At 37.1% G+C, this 21,751-nt stretch overlaps 1 protein-coding gene across 1 annotated transcript in view; it reads right to left on the reverse strand.

Annotated features, from left to right (window-relative positions):
• Positions 1–667: 667 nt before the first annotated feature.
• Positions 668–21,751, reverse strand: part of LOC140141441 (histone-arginine methyltransferase CARM1-like) — a 33,902-nt gene continuing 12,818 nt past the window's right edge. The window contains 6 exon segments of the mRNA XM_072163298.1: positions 668–4,093; positions 9,363–9,449; positions 10,440–10,705; positions 12,519–12,601; positions 20,897–20,951; positions 21,371–21,546. Coding sequence (XP_072019399.1) covers positions 3,921–4,093; positions 9,363–9,449; positions 10,440–10,705; positions 12,519–12,601; positions 20,897–20,951; positions 21,371–21,546 — 840 coding nt within the window. The 3' untranslated portion in view covers positions 668–3,920.

Raw genomic sequence — 21,751 nt, forward strand, 5'->3', positions numbered from 1 at the left:
ATGTCAAAATCTTCTATTAATTTTTCAGTGCTACATACAGATATCCAACACCGAGTATGACAATAATGACAGCAGGGTTGCCACACCTGTTATTTGGTAGCCCAATTAGGTGACTGACTGTTCTGTGACTTAAAGATGTATTTGAGCTTGAGCGGGGAAAATTCTTTTTTTTTAGTCCATTTTCAGAAGTTTGGCTACAAAAACAACAAATCATGAAGTTTTTGAAGATGATTTTTGGATCAAATTCACAGAAAATAATACCGCCTATCAAATATTTTGTGCAGATTTTTGTAAATTGTGCGATATTTCTAGCAATATGGACTGAACATTAGTGGCAACCATGGCAGGTGTATTCATTCACATTGGGCCATTCAGTTGAAATCCATATCCCCCTCACGGAAGACATGACCTTGATCTCCCACACATGGTGTGTGAATTTCAAATGGGGTTACCTGAATGGGTAACTCCATTTGAAATATACACCCCTGTGTGGGAGATTAAGGTTCTGTCTTCCATAGGGGTATGGATTTCAACTGGAATAGCCCACGGCTCACAAATATGGTGATTACAATGATTCCATTAAAATGTGACACCAGTATATTATTCATACTGTCATAATTTGCAAAATTTCTTATACACAATGTTTCCTTTAAATAGAAGTAGGTACGTTATGTCTTGGCTATATTCTGATTGACCCGACATATGAAATGTATAAATAGCGTTGAAAGAATAAAAATGTGCAACTTTAAATATTAGTTGCACAATGACATGTCCTACTCAGACCAATATATAGACGATTATAATACCTCATATATAGAATCCTGTCATCTGATTGGTTAAAAGTGGGGAATTGTTTTAACTATGCCTTGTATTTGAGAGAATTTCATCAAAATGAACTATTGACCGGTCATGGAAATGAACTATTGACCGAAACGGTGCATCCTGATCACACTGCACAATCGCAAAATCCATGTACATCCATTCGGTAAATGTTGACTTCATGACACACTTATAACCAGCGTTCGAAATTTTGGTAGTCCGTTCGCCCTGGACAACCAAAACATGCACCAAACAACCAAAAATAATGCTCTAGTTGTCCGGCAGACAACCAACGATCTACAGCCAAAAGTCACTTTTTCAGCATATAAGTTTGCTCAAACCTGACACAACTGATAAATTGTTAAATATTTAAGAGTAATTGTTCATAAATTGACTACACTCACTCCACTTTATTGGTCACTTGTAGTTGTTTCAGATTGTGGCAGCCACGGACAACCAAAACTTTGGTGGTTGTCCGTGGGACAACCCGTTTATTTTCTTAATTCGGACACTGCACTTAACACAGATTATCCAAAATACTGAAAGATCAATGACGCCCCTATAAACTGAACTAGTTTCTCAAGGGAGGGGTCAATTAGCCTTGTAAAAATGTTGATATATAAAACAATGAATTTTCAACATTTTGTGATTGGGTTTCAGGCAGGCAGGGAGTGCTAACGAAACTAGTACTGTTCCTAGGACGTCATCTATTTTTCAGCTTGGATTGGAAAGCAATACATAAAAAGAAATGCTTTCACTTCAAATCTATTTTCCAAAAATTCAAAAAATTTCTTGTAGTTTTTAAACAACATTTCTTGTCGTTTCCAATGACAAATCGCTATTCCATGAAAATGGCTTGTGCTCAATAGTTTCACATATATTTACAAGTTGTTTTTTGTTCTGTAATACACAGCCATATTGCTGCAAGAAAGCTGTAAGAATTAGCACTGTACATTATTTTTACACATCACCGGCTAAACAAACTGCTTTGATTAGTAATTATTGTTGCTTCACGGTCCTCAATGTGCTTATGTGACAATACCAGCCTTGCTTTTGGGTATTGAAGGTGGGCAAAATGTTTGGTGAGCTTCAAGTCCCACTGGAACAGCCTAGAGCATTTGTGGCCGAGTGGATAAGGCGCCCGACTCCATAGGTTGTGAGTTTGAACCTCAATTGTGCCAACGTGTTGTGTCCTTGGGCAAGGCACTTTATCCTCATTGCCTACATAGGGTGTGGTGGGGTTGGATGTTTGTATAGTTGTTTGTTTCAATGTTGCAATATTGGCGCTGATTAAGCTGCTGCCTGCAAATTGCATTGTTTCTGTTTAGGTGTCACAAAATACATTTTTAGAACATCCATTGCTGTCAATAATTGTTGTTTTTGAAATAATTCATCATCAAAGGTTAATCATCGAGAAATGTATATTAATTAGCAAAATAAAAGAACCAGTTGATTGGTTGATGCATTCATGTGTCAAGTGATATCGATCAAAAGTTGAGATTTCTTCAACTCGCAAAAGCGACATCATTTTCTGCAAAAGTGATCGCATTATAAATCACACACAAATTCGCAACAAACCCAATTGTGAACAAAATTACCCCCGGGGCAGATTTTTGGCTATTTCTCCATTTACCATCCTGCCCAAAAGTGACTGCTTTCGAAATACCACATCACAAATATCTTGTACAGAAAATCTCTTGATTGTCATGTGGGCCACGCACAATAACAAACATTGTACAGGTTTTGAAAAGTTACAGCTTTCTCGCAATATGGCACTTTAACATTTTACACACCTTACACAGTGGGCTATTCCAGTTGAAATCCAGGCACCCCCTGTGGACGACATGACCTTAATCTCCCACACAGGGGGTGTAAACTTCAAATGGGGTTACCTAAATGGGCGACTCCATTTGGAATTCATTGGAAGATTAAGGTCATGCATTCCATAAGGGGTGTATGGATACTGACTTGAACAGCCCATTCTTTGATACAATGCACTGTACAAATAAAATATATTTACAAGACAATCTACACAATAGATTGCAAAAGTAAAAAGTGGAAATTTTCGCACTTCATTTTATTTTCGTGTTTTTCCAAGTAGCTACCACGAAAATGACAATGTGTAAATAAATAATATTCCTTTTCTGTATGGGTCCACGTATGGTCAATCGCAAATTTAGCAGTTCAAAATTTACAAGGTGTGAACAATTAATCCAGCGAAAATTTCCACTTTTACAGCATGTAGGACAAACGAGAGGAAAGCCACAAAAAAAAAACATGGCTACTTAGAGAAATCATATAGAGCCTTAGCTGAGGAATTCACATTACTGTACTGTGTGTCGCAACCATAGCTGCCTCGGCGTCAGATCATATCATTGCATTGTATTGCAAATCAACATGACCGATAATACACACAGTATTAATACCCAAATATAATACCCTTTGAAATAAGGGTTGCTGAAACATTTTCAATCCGAATCACAAGTCAAATCATCGTAAAGTCTCTTTATATCCGTTGGCTTGAATGATACAGGAAACTATTGAAGTCGCAGGAGCAGCGTTGGAATTAAGCGGTTGTCCGATTGTTAGGGACAACCAAAATAATGATCAGACAAGTAAAAGTTAAGAAGGCAGTTGTCCAATGGACAACCATAAAAAAGTCCTATTTTATAAGCTTACCAGTTTACCACAGCCTCAAAATTAATCCTGTAAATCCCATTTTCGACTACTGATCGTTGATATGCCTGCCGAAATACACACCAACAATGGTTTGTAATGTCGTAAGTATTAGTTTTTCCATCCAATGTGAGTGAGCTACATGCAGCGGTGAATGAAACAGTGGGTCGGTGATAATTGACCGTGATTATTGACATTATTATCGAAATTTTCGGACAACCTGAAAAAAAAATCTTAATTCAAACGCTGCGCAGGAGCCAATGTCACAAAGTCGCCCAATTTTTTACATAACCATTGGTTTCTATGATACACGAAAATCTCCAAAAGTCACCCAATTTGGGCTACCAAATTGCGATAGCGACATGTAATTGTTCTTTGCTGGTTATGTCATCCCGTAATCATACATTCCCTGCTGCATCTCCTTTCTAGTACCGGCCCCCACTTTGTCCAATCTGCATGCCTTCAACTTGCATTATACCATGCCCAAATGGACTGTAGCCGTTACTAGTTCCAACCTGCTGCTGCTGCTGGCCATTGCTTGCCACCGCTGTGGTCGTTGTTAATCCTTGGTTGAATCCTACCGTTCCCATGACGACACCTGAAGAAAAATGCAACCAAATAGGATCAAAACTTTAGTATATTGATTATAATTTTGAAGTTTTAAATCCTGATCATTGTTGGGTGGTGAAAACCAAAACCAAAACTCCTCCTGTGCAGGCTGTGCTACATTCTGTCATTGGCCCCTGAACATGTTTATAGCAAAACCTCCTGTGTAACCTGTTGGCAGTTTTGTTTTAAACGTGTTCAGGGGCCACATAGTCTGTATATGATGAGGTGACGCGGCAAATCACAAGTCAAACAAACTATGTCATAAAATGCACTGACCATGCTCCTTTTTATTACAAAACAGTACTGATTGCCACTCACATCGGGCTCTTCCATTTGAAATCCACACTTTCCCTGTGGAACATTTAGCTGATGTCTTCCACAGATGGAGTATAGGTTTCAAATAGAATGGACAATTTAGTAACTTCCATTTGAAATACTCACTCCAGCTGTGGAAGATATAGGTTAGGGGGAGTATAGGGTTTCAAAATAATTAACCCTAGTAAATTCCATTTCAAAAACATACTCCCTCTGTGGAAGACTTTTCTATAAATCGTCCACAGCGGTATGGCAAATTTTAAATGAAACAGCCCATTCAATGATAATAGTCTTAATTCAAGACCTACAATAGTTATTATTGTTGATTATTCCTTGTGTTAAACTGCTTCCAGCACTTGCTGCTGTTAAGACTTGGTTAAAGGCTACATACCCCAACACAACACCTGTGGTGAGTCAAGAAACAACCAAATATTATAGTTTAGTTGCTCTACGAAAAAAGGACGTGAAATTGTACCACTGCTGATCCCTACTGATAAGCTGTCATCAAGAGCTTAGAAGTGTGACCACTAATTCAACAATTATCATCCTTGAGGCAATGAGCAATTAATTAACCAGACCAGGAACAGAGATCAAGCACAAGGTGACAGTACAGTGGGAGTGAAACTAATCAAGGGGTAATTGCCAGTAATTACCAATAATTGGGGTAGATTAGTGGCTTGGTTTTTATGTCCTTTTTTCATAGCAACTCAACTATACATAAACACCAGGTCATGTCATATTTTGGCTAACCCTTCAATCCACCGTACTGTTTATTTTATTGTACCCTTCATGCAGCCGAGTGAGGTACATTCCACCTTAAATACTCTTTAACCATGAGAACTACCTGCCTATTGGTCAAAAGGATGTTTTCATTATCAACTGGACCAATCAGCAACATTGTTAGAATAATTTCACCACACAAAAAAATTGGGATGAATTATTTGCAATCCTCCATTCTGATTGGTGATTAAAATGAAGATATCATGTAATTGACCAATCAGAGGCAATGTTATATCGGCAGGTAGTGCTCAGGGGGTTAACCTTCATGCAGACAGCATTCTGAGGTAATCGATTCAGATGAATCTGATCTTCGAATCACACTACTGCTTCCACGAGATGGCGTGTGACAGGTCACAAAATACACACATTGGCCAGCGTAACACCCCCCCCCAAAAAAAAAATCACTAAGAAAACCACTGTGAATAATAACTGTCAATGATGAAAAGTACACACATGGGCTGCTTTGTGTGAAATATGATCAACATCCCTCGTATTTCAAAAAATTAGTCCGGCACTGTTGTGAGACCAACATCAACTTTATCCATGGCTTAGAGGTGGAACCTGTAGGATCAGTGTTAGTATAGTAGTTTCTATAGCTGGTTGATATAAGCAGTAGTCAAGCAACATCCTGAACCCATTTGTCCATAAGAAATCAATTTACATACCAAGTTAGTCTTATATACAATAGAGTCACCATTAAGATTGCTCTAAAGACCTAACTGCACCACTAGCTACAATGCTTCAGACTGTTGTCCATTTAACTGCCTCAAGTCAGTGATGTCAGTACTTTGTCAAAATTACTTCACACATGTACATATGCACCGCCTTTGACCGCGCATGTAAGCACACCAATTCTTTGAGTCACCGGATATGGTTTAATACGGCGCCCACCTTTGGAGCATGCACCGATGTCACTGCCAGGAGGAATGGACAACTGTAGTAGTAGCATGTTTCTACTGACAACAATGGTAAAATTAAAACACAGGTTTTGCCATACCATTACCTGATTACCAACATGCATATAAATGAAATCCAGTGTATTTCAATTGAGAAAACATGACATTGCGTTGTATAGCCATATTCAACACATTAAATCCTTCCAGAACATCTGGCAGAAGGTTCAATTCTGTAATGCCATGTTGATTGAAAATTATATTGGAGGTTTCTAAAGAGAAGGATAATGGGTTGACCAGTGTCCGACATGATTTCTGTTACTCATTAGAAACATGCTAAGTACTAATGTTTGCTCCCAAATCCACAGATGATGGAAACTACAGTTTATGTATACAATTACAATTCCAACTAAGTTTCATTTGTACCTCTCATCAATTTTACCTGAACAGAACCAAGGTCACAATTTAATAGTTTGGTATTCACACAGAATTAGAGAAGGAGAACCGAGACTCGATCGCCATCTTGATACAGGCATGGAGCAAAAGTTGGGGGTATTCGGTTTTCCTCGGAATGTGCTCGAGGCATTCGCTGTCATGCACACGCATTTGGTGGGCGCATTTGAGAGATGCATTTGATGCGACCTGCACGCGAGTACCAAGACGCTTCAGATGAGACGCAGAATTGTTTTTGTGCGTCTCCGCCCACGGCCAGTAAGGACCCGAATACCCCAATTTTCAAACTATAACGGCGGGATTGTATGTGGCGATATAGGGAGTCCCGGTTCTCCTTTTCTAATTCTGTGGGTATTCATCCGTTTCCAGAGATTTTGGATGGACAAGATAATGCCACATCATCATTTCAAGAGCAGCCCATGTTGCAATTGGAAGAAGCAGGCTTTTCAATTAACATCAAAACTGACAGGTACCAATCATTTTGATCCAGTCTGTATCTCGGGCTTTGTCGCAATGTGCTATTTGAAATGCATACACCCCCTGTGGAAGACATGATTTCAGTCTACCATACAGGGAGAGAGAGACAGTAAATTTCAATTGAGGTTATCTGAATGGGTGACTGTTTGAAATTTACATCCCACCCGTGTGGGAGATTAAGGTCATGTCTCCCATACATGTAGGTATATTATATAGCCCAATATATTTGTGTATATTCTCAGTCATCCAGGTAAATAAAATATCAAGTTGATTTAATTAAAATCTAGTCAACTGACCAATCGCCGCCGAAAAATCAGACGGCTTGAGGAAGCATCCAGGATAGGATGTGAAACGTCGCCAGTCAATAAATAGTAAGTCCAGTTGACTAGATTTTAATTAAATCAACTTGATATATAGCCCAATGTTTACTCATGGCCTGCTTGAACAAGAAGTGGAAACAACTTCATCTTTTGTGATGCGATAAAGCAAAATTTCATATGCGCCACTCATTATCAGAGCTTTATTTTGATGAAAATTCTATTACAATTGGACGCACGGTTCCAGAGTTATGGTAAATGTTGCTCAGAACAATAAAATAATGGCTATATCTTAAAATCAATGATCTATAGCAACAAATGACTCATTTACCTTGATCACATCACATTTGAATGATCTATATTGGGCTATTCCAGTTGAAATCCCTACACCCTGTATGGAAGATAGAACCTTAGCTATTATAGATTTCAAACAGAGTACCCATTCAGATAACCCCCATTTGAAATAGACACTCACTGTATGGGAGATTAAGGTCATATTTTCCACAGGAGGTGTATGGATTTCAACTGGTATAACACATTTTGACCACTTGATCTGTAGTAACCATATCAATGAATTTACACCATGCAATTACAAGCCACCAAGTTGACTTAAAGTTACAGATAATCACCATACACATAAACTCGGACTTGGAGCCTACAGGTAAACACAGTACGTCTTGTTACCTTGCCCTGGAAAACAACACCACAGCATACTTGGGATTAACAGATGGGCTGACAGCAGAGCTGGGTCTTAAAGTGGACGCCCCACTTTTGGTTCAAGTTCCTTACGGAATTAGTCTAAGTTAAAATGTATTCATGTGAATTTTGTTCGTCTGTCATCAAACTGTGTAAGTTAGTTCTTCTGTGGCGAACTGGCCAATCAGGGCTTCCTGTTTAAAAAAGTCAAATGGGCAGGGCTTGAAATAAGGCGGGTCATATACCCGCAAAAGTAGACAAGGACCTATGATTTTCCTACCATACAGGTCTGCAGGACCCGCACAAATTTGAGCAAGCACAGTGAAGAGACAAACATTCATTTTGATGAAGCTACAAATTCAGCAGTTAATGCATTATTCATGTATCCAAGATGGCCAGCGATGACAAATTGTACAACCTAAAATAGTACATGTACCTATTACCTGCAGATGTGATGCCAAATTCATCCTACAATAATTTGTCGGCTTCATTCCATAGTGGTGTACAGTGATTTTTGGTCATTTTGGTTTTTTTAATTGGCACATGTTTTAAATGATGTTCTCTTGAGTCCCAGCAGTCGACTTACCTTTCATGTATCTCGGAACTTGTTAAAAACAAAACAAAACATTGATCTTATACATTTATCTCAAGCAACTGGGTCATTACGTATTGCGACAACATATTGCTTTCAGCTTGTTGTTAAGACGGCCTGTAGGAATAGAGCTTTTGCTTTCGAAAAAGAACACATTGCTTTCCAACATCACTACAAAAACAACACATTTCTTTAGGCCTCTTAAAGTCATAATGTACGATCTTTTTTCAGAATTTACCTTTATTTTTTCAAAACCGATTTTTTGGCATATTTGTAATACTTACACATGTTCTAACTTAAATCTATGAGCAAACTGTCAAATTCGTCCTATTTGTAGTAAAACGGGACGATTTTCTGTTGGTTCGACATAAAGTCATAATTTTTTAAGATTATGACTTTATGTCGGCCACGATCGCAAACCGTAGTCTCGTACAAAACTAGCAAATGTATTGGGAACTTTTATAATGATTGCATATTATCATTTTAGAAGAAAAAAAGAAAAATCTAAAAATTTAAAAAGATCGTACATTAAGGCTTTAAGTTGAGAAATGAAACAAGATATTGCTTTCCAAAGCAATGCATTGCCAAAACCTCTATTCCTATTGGTAGCCTTAAATGTTATGCTATAAAAAGGCCCTGTACCTGCTTAAATACCATAGGGGCAGAGGCTCAAGATATTGTTTGACCACTGCATCAGCATGAAAATGTCCATATATTAAAATGGAGTATGCTTACCAACAGATGAAGGTATTTGTACTGTTTGTTGTCTCTGTGTAGCGCCCCCTGGTAACACTCCTGTATGACTGATGGGATCTGTGTTCGCTGTGGAAAGAAAATGGCGAAATGGTGGTCACTTAAGGTCAGCATATTGATGTATATGGAACAAATCTTTCCTTAGCGTAATAGTTAAAGCCTTAAAATGTATGATTTTAAATTATTATATACTCAAAATGCTGATATAATGCTAGTAATAATTATCGGGAATGGTTTTTGTCCATTTTGAGCTGAAATAACAAGGTAAAGTCAGTGAGAGAAACCCTGTTGGTTATTTTGGCCGTTTAACACGCAGTTCTATAGGAGGACATAATGTCATAATTCTTTGAATTATGACATTATGTCGAACTTGACTCTGTTTACCTACAAACATAACAAATTTGGCTGATTCCATTTAGGTGCAAGTTGGGACATGTGTAAACATTACAAATAGGCCAAAAAAATCAGGTTTGAAAAAAATTAACCAATTTCATATTATAAGATCGTACATTATGGCTTTAATGCCCCATTTCCATGTTAAACCTAGGGGTAATAGATCAGGTTTACACAGGACTTGTACTCCTCCAGCTATTTCACTGTATCGACATCTATCTGTCACTTCAACATTAATGGTACCCTTTAGCAAATTGAAAATACACTGGGTGGGCACATATTGGGGCATGGGCGCTTATTGGAATGAATACGGTATATCGTAAAATAACAACAAAACATTTAAAACACGGAAGTGAAGACAAGATGGCAACTTTTGGTGAAATTCGAACTCGGGGTACCATAGAAAATCATCCAAACGACATGGAAAATATGCGCAATTTTTTTAATCAATCATGAAATGTTAATCTTGATAATTTCTGGAATCGATGCATAACAAAACAAGTTGAGTAGATACAGGAATTAGTAATTTATTAAGCTTTTTCCAAAGGTATTATTGCCGACCATCCTGCCTGCATTTTGCCATACATCGATGTTCTAACCTTCAGAGTGGAGAAGGCTAGAGCAATTAATTGTTGCCATGTGTAGTGGAAGGAGTCTGCAACTTACCTAAAGGTATTAAATTCTGCGATCCCACATATTGCACAGCCAGGCCCTGTGAGCTTGTTGTGTTATCCCCTCCATAGCCATTCACTGCGGAGAGGGCTTGCACTTGGCTCCAGTAGTTGTCGCTAGGGGAGGTCGTCTGGGAGCCCGTCGGTGGTGATGGTTGTTGCCCCGTGTAGTGGAAGAAAGGATTCTTGAGATCAAGGCGGTTTGTGGAATGGACTCCAGAGTTCTCTGTTTGAAGCTCAATGTCAATATCGTAGCTTTGTCTGAGAATGTTTAAGAAATTGTAAATGATCAATTGAGAAGTATGAAAATTGGAACTAAAACACAAGCCTTCATCTATAATATGCGACAGAATTAAAGACTAGTTTGCATCTGACACTGCTATCAATCAAACTCTCCACGACCTTTGATTGGTTGGTCAGCATGTATAAGGAAGCTTAATTCATCTGGCGCCAATTTAATTTGCAGGGGTTCAAATTCGCAATCAATTGCGGGAACCTGTTTAGGTTCTCACCAAGGGCTTTTTCAAGTACTTTTGGTTCTCATCAAACCAAGGCTTTCGATTCCTGCAAAATATTGAGAAAAACAGGCAAAATCATAAGGCTGTCACCACGTTCCCCTCATGTACCTGACCTTAAATTTTTATGCAGTTCAATGCATGGCATTTTCACTGCCCATTTACGACAATGCTCAAACTTCAAAACTAGTTCTAAGCCCATGGGTTTCCATTCGTGATCGTACAATAAATTGACAGCTAAAATGAAGAAAACCTTTTTCTCCAACATTTCAGAATTATATTTTTAGATTATTAAGATTTTTATTAAATCACATTTCCGTTGCAAGGTCAAGGTAAAATGTAGACTTCTCCGTAGGCCACTTGCCAATTGTGCACTACTCTGGCTATTACATTTAAGCTTAAAACTCTGATTTAATTAATGAGTGCACAATTGATAGATTTTCACAACTGATCTTTTCAGTCACCGTCGCCCTCTGTTTGTTAGCTTCCCAAGTGGACTACTGACTTTGCCTTGAGAGTTAGGCCAATTTCTGGCCTAACTAAAATTGGTGATGATGTAATGCATCTTTAAAAATGAATCTGGCTTGTGATTGGTCGCCCAGATCTCGTTATTGTTTAAATCCTCCCGACGAGTACTGGTACCATTATAACTATACATGGTACACAACTATCTAGGGAATGCGGCGCTTTTGTGCTGGTGGATGAACGTATGCATCTAGCGCGTATTGTACCACCATGCTTAGTCTTGTGGTTAGATTTTATTGATAAACAAGTATGATTGACAGTGTGTGAGTCCGGGGTAAAGTTCTGCTTAAAAGTGAAAGTCCATAGTCGGTTTTTCGGATAATAAACTGGCAGATTCTAAAATTAGAATTGTTCAGTATTGAAGTGTCATTATAATTATGCCATTATGATATGTTGCATTCAATAATATAAGCCTCACGTGAGGGCCTATACTTTACTTTTACTGTCACAAATATAATTATATAGCCTAAACTTTTTCATAACCATTTTATACTAGTATTTTGATGTAGGCCTACTAAATATCAGTATAATTTCGAGTTCAACTGAATGCGTTCATCATGATTAATAACATTTTTATTTATCAAAAATCGACTATGGCATAGTCTAAGGTAAAATGTAACGCAACATGCGATCTGAGACTTGGAAGCTTACGAGAACCAATTTTGGTTCTCGTAGTTGTAATTCAGGAGAACCGGTTCTCAGGTTCTCGTCAGATTTGAATCCCTGATCTGAGAGTACTTGTACCTAGTGATTTTATGTTTTGCATATCAAATCAACAGGGCTTAAAATAAGGAGGGCCCTCGGTCCCCGAAAACAAGTGAGGGCCCACAAAAGACACATCCAGTGGGCCCAAACAAATGGCCTGCAAAATTTGTGGCAATTTTTCTCACTTTTTTGTGGGGTTCATAGGTTAAACCCAATGGCCCAAATACGGGCCCAAGAAAATTTGTGAGGGCCCTCAAATATTTAAGATCAAGGGCCCAAATGGCCTGCAGAAATTCTGGCTTATTTCGAGGCCTGCAAATCCACCTTACCTGCTGTTGGCAATCAGAGTGACCTTGCCCTTCAACACCTGTCCGCTCTTCACATACAATGGAGACCTCAGCAAGCACCGCACCTGTAAAACAATCACATCATGGACACATTGTTAACAAGGGTGAAATTTGGCTGGCATCATTCCATGCCTGTGAGTCCCATAATGTGGCTCCTTGAGGATAAATAAAAGATGATGGAACCAGGCGACGATTTTTGTCTCAAAGTACCACCCATCACACAGCATCACTGCCGTACGAAAGTTACACAGAAAATACTCCTATGGTATCTGTGAAAAAGCAAACTCATTTTCACTCAAAATATTGGCCATTTCCAATGTATTTTCAACAAAATGCAGTGCAAAATCTTATCTTTTACTTAATGTTGTGCCAACTTTCCTTGTTATTGGCCTTCAGGGGACATAATGTGCATTTTGCCTTGTTTTCTGGCGTGGGTGTACATATCCTAATGAAGATGGCCATCTTGAATTTGCCGATGGTGTTTCTAGATAGTATTGTTAGGAACTTGTTTATAATTTTCCTAAAATCAGGAAAAAAATCACTTGGTTAAAAGCCAAATTGAGTCCTTGTTTTGGTGAACCAGGAATCATTATTTCCAAACTAAATCCTGGTAGCAAACAATTTCAGACTTGATTGTGAAATACATGTATCTGCTATCAAACAAAATGTCATTGTTATTTATCATTCACTCCGCCTTCATGGTGTCTAACATGTGCTAACACACAACTCCAAAGACACATCCCGAGGTCTGATGGATAAAACAATTTTGTTTGGTGAAAGAAATATTTAAGAAAGTAGATTGAAAGAAATTGAAATACTACAGTTTATGCATTATTGAATGGTTTCTCAGTTCACACAATGATAATATTTTTAATTTTGCAAACTTTAATTACGCAAAAATTGAAATGTTATGCAAAATTCAGTTTGAACAAAACCAATTAATTATCAAATCCCACTTTCAAACTTGAAGGAAGAGTCACTGCTGGTCTTGGATTTGTAAGATTGAAAACAAAAACTGAAGAAGTGTGGCATAATTTGTATGACATTAAATATAGAGAAGAGACCTTAAGCATTCAGTTAGTATAGACAATTCAAGTTGAAATCCATACACCCCCTATAGTAGTATGAAAGATATGACCTTAATCTGATAATCTCCAAGAGAGGGTGTGAATTTCAAATGGGGTTGCCAAAGTCCATTTGAAATCTACACTCCTGTGTAGCAGATTAACATCATGTCTTCCATAGGGGTATGGATTTCAACTGGAATATCCCAATTCATCCCAGTGTTGAAGTGAGTAACTATATAATACTTGAAGGTTCATAATAAGCACATTTGTGACACAATCTGGTCCAAAGGCGGCAAATTTGAAACTGAGATAAAGGCAAAAATATGGAGTTAAAAACAATAAAATACATCAAAAAATACACATCAAAAACTTCATAACTTTAGAACCAACTATGCTAGGCCTTTGGTGTTTCAGTAAATGATAGCATATTGTATGTATAATAATAATTACAGTAACTCAATTTTCAAAAATGCCTCCTTTGGCCCCCATGGACCAGATCGTGTCACATACATGAAAATCAATATCCAACTTCCGACTGATTTGCTTGATTGCATCACACTGAGTGCTAGTTTAAAAAGTCAACACTATTTACACCCAATCCATGGGTGTGTGCTTATAACCATATCTAAAAGAACCTTTGTTCAAATGATAGTTTGTTTCAAGGTTACTGATTCTATTGTAACAGGCTCATTCAACCTAAGCATTCACACAAAGAAGTGACTTTTCATAGCAAACTTTCACAGGTGAACAAGATTGTATTTGTTGCAAAATTGCTAGAGTCAAATTATGCTTTAGGCGACAAATAAAAACAACAACAAAAAACCAACCGACCGAGATTTTGTGTTTTGGGAGAATTTTTATTTTGTCTTACTAAATATCATGTAAAATCAGCCGTTTCTTGGCCAAAATTGATTTATGGTCATGTGTTATATGGTGGGACCCCAAAATAGTGGGAGGCGTTACATTTTTCTCTCCTCTTTCAGATTTAACTTGTTGGTACAGAGTTATTCTTTGTCCAATTGCATAAAGTTTGGGCTCATTATACAGCTTGATTATTCTACTTTTCAAGTATGGTTCACAATTTGAAATGATCATTTGTTTAATTAGTGAAAAATATTAAAATGCTAACGAGGATAAACCTGGAGGATAAGTGGTGGAGGATAAGCGGTGGAGGAGCATGTGTAATCTCTATGAGAAATGTTGTGGAAACATGATATCTTAATGAATTTTAGATTTTATCATTGCCAAATTCTGTGCTATACATGCAAATCATATCTCAAATCAAAGCTTGTTTATTCATTATTCATATTCAACTATTAATTTGATCTATTTTATGTTTACAAGTACTCACTGAGAACCGTAAGTCACAAGACCCACAATTTTTCCCTATTCTCTACACACAAATGCCTACATTTTCAGTCACAACACGCGTTTTGGCTTTAAATTGTTGTATCTTGAGAATTATTCACCCTAAGATAGGAATTTTTGGAAAGCATTTTAACCCGGGAATCCAAATATGCAGTTAAAATAAATGTAGGATACACTCTAAAGAAAATATTTCCAAAAATGTAATCAATATTTGGTGCGTAAAGTTACGTACATTTTCACACCCTGTATCACCACTTTGGTCAATCATAACATAGCAAAAGTATACATTTTATTTAAGCTCATAGTTTTGCCTGCCACAAAATTAGATTACATTAGAGGTATTCCATATCAGTAGCAAATGCATAAATTATCAATTTTCTAGTAAAATTAATTTTTTTTCATGATATCACCCTATATATTTTCTTACACACCCTGTATACCAACATCAATTTTGCATTGTTGGATTCCTTGGAACATAAGCTTTCCAAAAATGTATAGTTTTGTTGGTGTGAGATGTATAGTTTTAGACATGTACATGTATCAATTTAAGTGAAAATGAAGGCCAATGATCAAAATCAGTGCTTGTAACGCAAATGTGCCCCACCATAGGACACATGACCTTATATTGATTCTGACTGAAATTTGTTGAAAAAATTCAGAGCATTTATCAAAATGTTTGCAAAAAATCAACAAATTTTTGGTAAATTTTTCAAGTTTGTGGTGATATTTTAGGTTCATTTTAGCCTCCAGGAAAAAAAAAAATCCTGCCCGTAGAAGTGGTTCTTTTCCGTCACCTTATGATCAAATATTCCTTTTATAATCCACACTCCCTCTGTGGAAGATTTCACTGCAGCACCTTATGTTCAAACCACCTGGATATTTCAGTTGAAAATTGTTGAAACATATAAAATCCACTGAGTATATGAAGAGCTTTGTTGCAAAACCCCTTACATCCACTTTTGACTTTTTGAGAAAAACAGCTTTTTTAATTGTGCAAGTATTACTTGTTTGATTTGATTCAATTTGGGATTGGATAAAGTGTTGATGAATAGAAACTAAAAGAATAGGTTTGGGACAATTTTCAAGGCTTCCTATTTATTTTATTATTTCTTTTATATCGCACCTTTTGTGGATGTAAGGGTTTTGCAACAAAATAAATTTACCCTTTTCTAGAAACCACCTTTGCAATCAAATTTGAGCCCATTTGTTTACACTACATTATGTAACTTGACTAATGCTTTGAAAATCAAAAAGAAAAATTGAAATATCTCATTTACTTTTTTAATTATGAATTTTTAATTAAATTCGTGAAAATGTCATTTTTTGGGTATTTCCGAAGCTTCACCTTCAAACATAGTGACCCAAAAACAGTTCCTTTTGGTTTTAATAGGTAAAGAACATTCCAGGCTACCATTATACATCAAAAAATTAAAAACAAAACAATTCTATATTCATTTTAAGTTCAGATTTCGGAAATTCCTAAGATTTCCCAAACGGAAATATGCAATAACTCCGGAAGGGAAGGTAGTATGAAGGTCAAACAACCACCAAAATGTGTATTTTTACCCACACTATAATATTATGCCAATAACTCAATTTGGCCAAAAGTGGATGTAAGGGGTTTTGAAACAAAGCTTCATATGAAAAACATAGTTTTATGGAATAGTCCTCATGAATTTATTCAAAAATGTACCATTAAACTTTAAAAGTCCAGTAGGGTTTTGTCAGAATCCGAAACTCTTCCACAAGAGGTGCATGGATTTTAAATGGAATAAATAGCCCAATGTATGGAATGCTTGATCAAAGTTAATGGCCATCAATTGGACTTCTTCCAATAAAGCTAGCTCCATAAGTGTGATAACCATTTCAGTACTATCTGCTAAAATTTGTAGCAAAATATTTCATAAATACTTGGTAATTCAAACATAACCGAGAGCCTGTATCTTAAGCAATACCATACTGTATTTACCAGTGGGCCTATTTTTTCAGTACAAGAATAAATACACTGCTCATTTTAAGTAGTGGGATAGAAGTATCTTAGTTAATTTACACCAAGCAAAGGTCAAATTCAAATGCACATACATGCACATAAGTTTTACTAACACAGTAAAGAGGTATTAAAAACAAAACGATGAAGGGTGTGGATTTCACATAATGGAATTAGCCCAATTCTAACCCTCTACGGCCACTTTCAGCTATGCAAACACACAATTTGACGATAAGGCCACTTTTCCCAAAACCATGAATCTTGAATACATATTTAATTTGAAAATATTGCTCTTCACAAATACTGCTTCACTTGGTCCAACCTTTGCTTGGCATAACTGGGTAAATTTCAGCAGAAATCCATACATTCCTTATTTATGGAAGACATGGCCTTAATCTCCCATAAGGTAGTATGAATTTCAAATGGAGTTACCTGAATGGGTGACTCCTTTTGAATTCACACTCCCAATGTAAGAGACCAAGGTAATGTCTTCAACAGGGGGTGTATGAATTTCAACTGGAACAGCCCAATACCACCTTATAATATATATTCAATTCAACACAAAGCAATTTTTCAATACATTTTATTTAGATTCAATAAAAATACATACATCTGTGTGTGAGCTTCCATCCATGCATGGAAGGCAGTCCTTATATTTGAGATGAGCCAACCGCAATGACGATGTACATCCAGAAAACATGGTGTTTTTTCTAATCATATAACGATAGAGGAACCAAAAATACTGTTTAGAGCCGTTTTGTAGCTAACCTGAGCGGCCGCATGCTTGTAAGCTATACATTGTAGTTCCTTCTGTGCATATGCATAAAGTAGTGAGAAATTAATAATTTATCGTAGAGAGAGAAAATGAAATCAGAATTTTAGGTCCGAGTTTTAAAAGTGTTTGACCTACAAAAAAAAAAATATAGAACAATATTTTGCCTCCATGGGCAAAGTCGTATACCCTATAACATGGAATGTTTTTGAGGTGTTTATTTTCGCGCTCAATTTCAAAACCGTGCATTTAAAAGCCCACAAAATATTTTTGACCCAAAGGCTTTTACTGTAGCTACTGTAAAAGTGGAAATTTTCGTGGTACAGTCATTTTCACACTTTTCGTGCTCAATGCAGCTACCACAAAAATAAAAACACGCAAATATGTTCTTTTTATGTATAGGTCTATCTAAGGTAACTCAAAATTGCGAAATTTAAAACAAGTGAAATGGTAAAAAATCAGCAAGCGTGAAAATTTACACACACAAAAATAACCACTTTTACAGTACTTGAATTCACAAAACCACAAAACCAGGGCAGGTATCTTACCCTTCCCAGCATCCTTTGCAACATGACGCATCACATTGCTACATCAAATGACACTGCTATTATTTATACTTTGTACATGTTAACTTTTGTTTTCATGTTGAGAATAGACTGGCTAAATGTGGGTTGATAGTCAATAGAAATAAACATACTTTGCAAGTCCAAAGTCAAAGATATCACATAATACTCTAAAATGCACCATACGTAACACAATGTTAAATCCGCCATCTTGGTTCGTCGGCCATGGGGACCACTTAATGTACACCCCGCATTTATCGACAAGAGTCCGATATCAAACAAGAATTTGCATGTTTCAGATCGAACGTTACAAAGGTTTGTGCATGCAATGCTTAGCACATCGTCACTGGGCGGGAAAAACCTCAAATGTACATTGGCCCTTGAATATGGATGAAGCAAACCCTTCAATATAAAGTCTCCACCTATAGGGCTTTATCCATGTTCAAGGGCCAAAAGTAAAAATGAGTTTTTTCCTGCATGTACTTTGGCCCTTGAACATGAATAAAGCAAACTCTTCAATATAAAGTCTACACCTACAAGGCTTTATTCATGTTCAAGGGCCAAAAGTACATGAGGTTTTTCCCGCCCAGTGACGACATGTTTTGACACAACATGTTAGGCAATAGAAACAAATTGTTGATCTTTCGATCGACCATCGATCCTTATTATTTATGAAATCAATTAATTGACTATTGCAGACCTGCCAACCTACCAATGTCAGAATGAGGGACATTGAGACCAAAACCTTGTACATGTACACAAACCAGGTACCGACAAATTCAAAGATTTAAGGTGTGCAATACTTTCAGAATTCAGAGAAGGTTTTGCAGGTCTGAATTTATCACAATAGACCAAAGAGAATGCTATAGCAAATTTTAAAGAGACATTTTCATCATTTTCTGCTGTTCCTACATTTAAATTTGCCATCACTGAAATTTTCAGAAAACAGGACTGTCCCTCATTTTCACTTTGGTAAATCCCAAATGAGGGACAGTCCCTCAAAATGAGGGACAGTTGGCAGGTCTGCTATTGTTAATTGTGATAATGCATGAATTAATGCATGTATTAATATCGGCCAATATTAATTCAGCATTAATTATCATTAATTAGTTGTTAGTTCATAAAATAACAAGCTGAGAAGTGGCATCAACGGTCGATGCAAAGATCAAACAAATTTTGTTCTGGAGCCTTACACGCAGAATCAGAGGATGTATAAAGACATTCCCATAACCCAATGGGGTTTCTGACCTTGGTATGTCTGGCTTTTGTACACATGTGGCACAGTTGACCATACCTTGCATTGGAATTGTGTGTGCCTGGCAGATATCTGCAATGGGGTTTCTGACCTTGGTATGTCTGGCTTTTGTACACATGTGGCACAGTTGACCATACCTTGCATTGGAATTGTGTGTGCCTGGCAGATATCTGGTGTTTTCACCCTTTTATTTAACATTCAAAACAATGAGACTTATGAATAAAATTAATGCAGTGGGACATTAAGAATGTTTTCTATAAGAAAATCCAATTTCATTTGATAAGTCTCAACAATTAGCTTGTTGGCTGCAATTTTAAAATTACCATTTTGTGTGTGTGGTAATGGGGACTTTGCCTTTAAGATTACGTTATATTGATCAAATTTCCCAATCATAGTACATTGTAGGAATGCCTTTAAGCCTCCTCTGATGCAGAATGCAAACAACCATGTGTTTGAATCCCCCATTCAAAGCGACGAAGTTTGAAAAAAATATGCATACAAACCGATGAAAAATGACAAAGCGAGGAATGAGCGAGGATTTCTATACTATTAGATAGGCAGACCTTACTCGGTATGTGGTGTATGAAAAACACAACAATAAGCTTTCCTTGCTTTATATGGGGGTAGTGTTGATATCTTAGTATGAATGCACAAATGTTTTTTTGTTTGTGAAACGTATCTAGGCAACCTCGCTTTCAATGGGCTTTCATGTATGGGTGCACTCAGGGTTGTAGCTAGAGAATTTTTAGTGCCGGGTGGTATTTGAGGGAATTTTTCATGAAATTGACCATTTTATTGAAAATTGCCTAAATGTGGCCAAATTCGATCTGATTTTGCAATTTTTGACACTTGAGTGCTGGGTGCTAGAGCTTAAATTGTTTATCAGTGGTGGGCTCTAAATCTGAGTGCCGGGCTCTGCCGCCCGCCACCGCCCGCCGTAGCTACATCCCTGGACCGTGCACTTAAAAGCGAAATTTGCCGGGATTCGGCATGGTGAAATAATCCGCAGGTACATTACGTGGCCTCCATGAGCGACATGCATAAACACTGCAGTCTGTACTTTTAGACTTGACCTCACTGGTCCTGGTAGAAAAGCTGTTAATTTCACCCTTGCACATTCATGTAGACTTTAATGTACAATTACAGTCCTGCATGTACCATATTATTTTAAACACTCAATTAAGTAATCTGTTATCAAGAGTTTTAAAAATCCATAATACAGATTTTGCTAACATACATATGTATGTGAAGGTTATTTTCACAATGTCAATTTTAAGATTCAAGCGACAACAAGACACATAAGCACACCGAGAGTTCAAAATAAGGTAAAATAAACAATGCTACATACCTGGTACCAATGAGTAAGGGGCTCCGTTGGAGACGTGGATAGCCATGTGGTTCGCCTGCAGGAAAAGTTGAAGTGAAACAGCAAAAAATTAACTACACGTTTTGTCAAACCAAAACTTTTGGCATTTCGGAATTGGGCTACCATATTGTTTGTGGGTGGGGGTTTATGAGAAGTGAATTGTCAATGAAAAAAACTTTAAAATCAGGTTCAATTTCCGAATGGTGCTCCTGTAGAAAGGAGGGATTTACAACTATACTAATACTTCTGTTCATTTCCGGTTTAAAATCAAGATGGTGGTGCACATCGGAATGCAATATTATCATGGTAAATACTGCGAAATCTGTATATGCATATTAAGCAAGAATATGATTTACTACTAGAAAGCTAAACTGTGTACAGGTCCGGCCTGATGAGCTATGAATTGTAGGGGAATACACACAAACAAACAAACAAACAACAGCTAGGTACACTTACATTTTGCCCTTAAAAGCTACATCAAACCAGAAAGCTAGTCCGTGTACAGGTCCGGCCTGATGAGTTGTGAATTGTAGCGGAATCTCTATCCTGTGTAGATCACTCTCGTTTGTGTTGAGAAAATTGAGTGAGTACTTGTAGGATTTGGCAAGGCATATTCTAATGTCAAAAGTGTCCTGTACAGGGAGAATAGAAAACATACATATTAGTGGGCGAGCCCCTGGGGTTGGGAGGTATAGGGGGAAGGGTGGCAAAGCTTTACTGATACCATAGGTCACTGACATAATGGGCTACACATATAAAATATGTAACTTTCAAAAATGGAATTCTAGACATCAATTACATACAAATCAATACCAACTTTTAACAGAATCAGGCATA

This window comes from Amphiura filiformis, chromosome 19 (assembly GCF_039555335.1).
Source record: "Amphiura filiformis chromosome 19, Afil_fr2py, whole genome shotgun sequence".
In the NCBI taxonomy this organism is placed as follows: Eukaryota; Metazoa; Echinodermata; class Ophiuroidea; order Amphilepidida; family Amphiuridae; genus Amphiura; species Amphiura filiformis.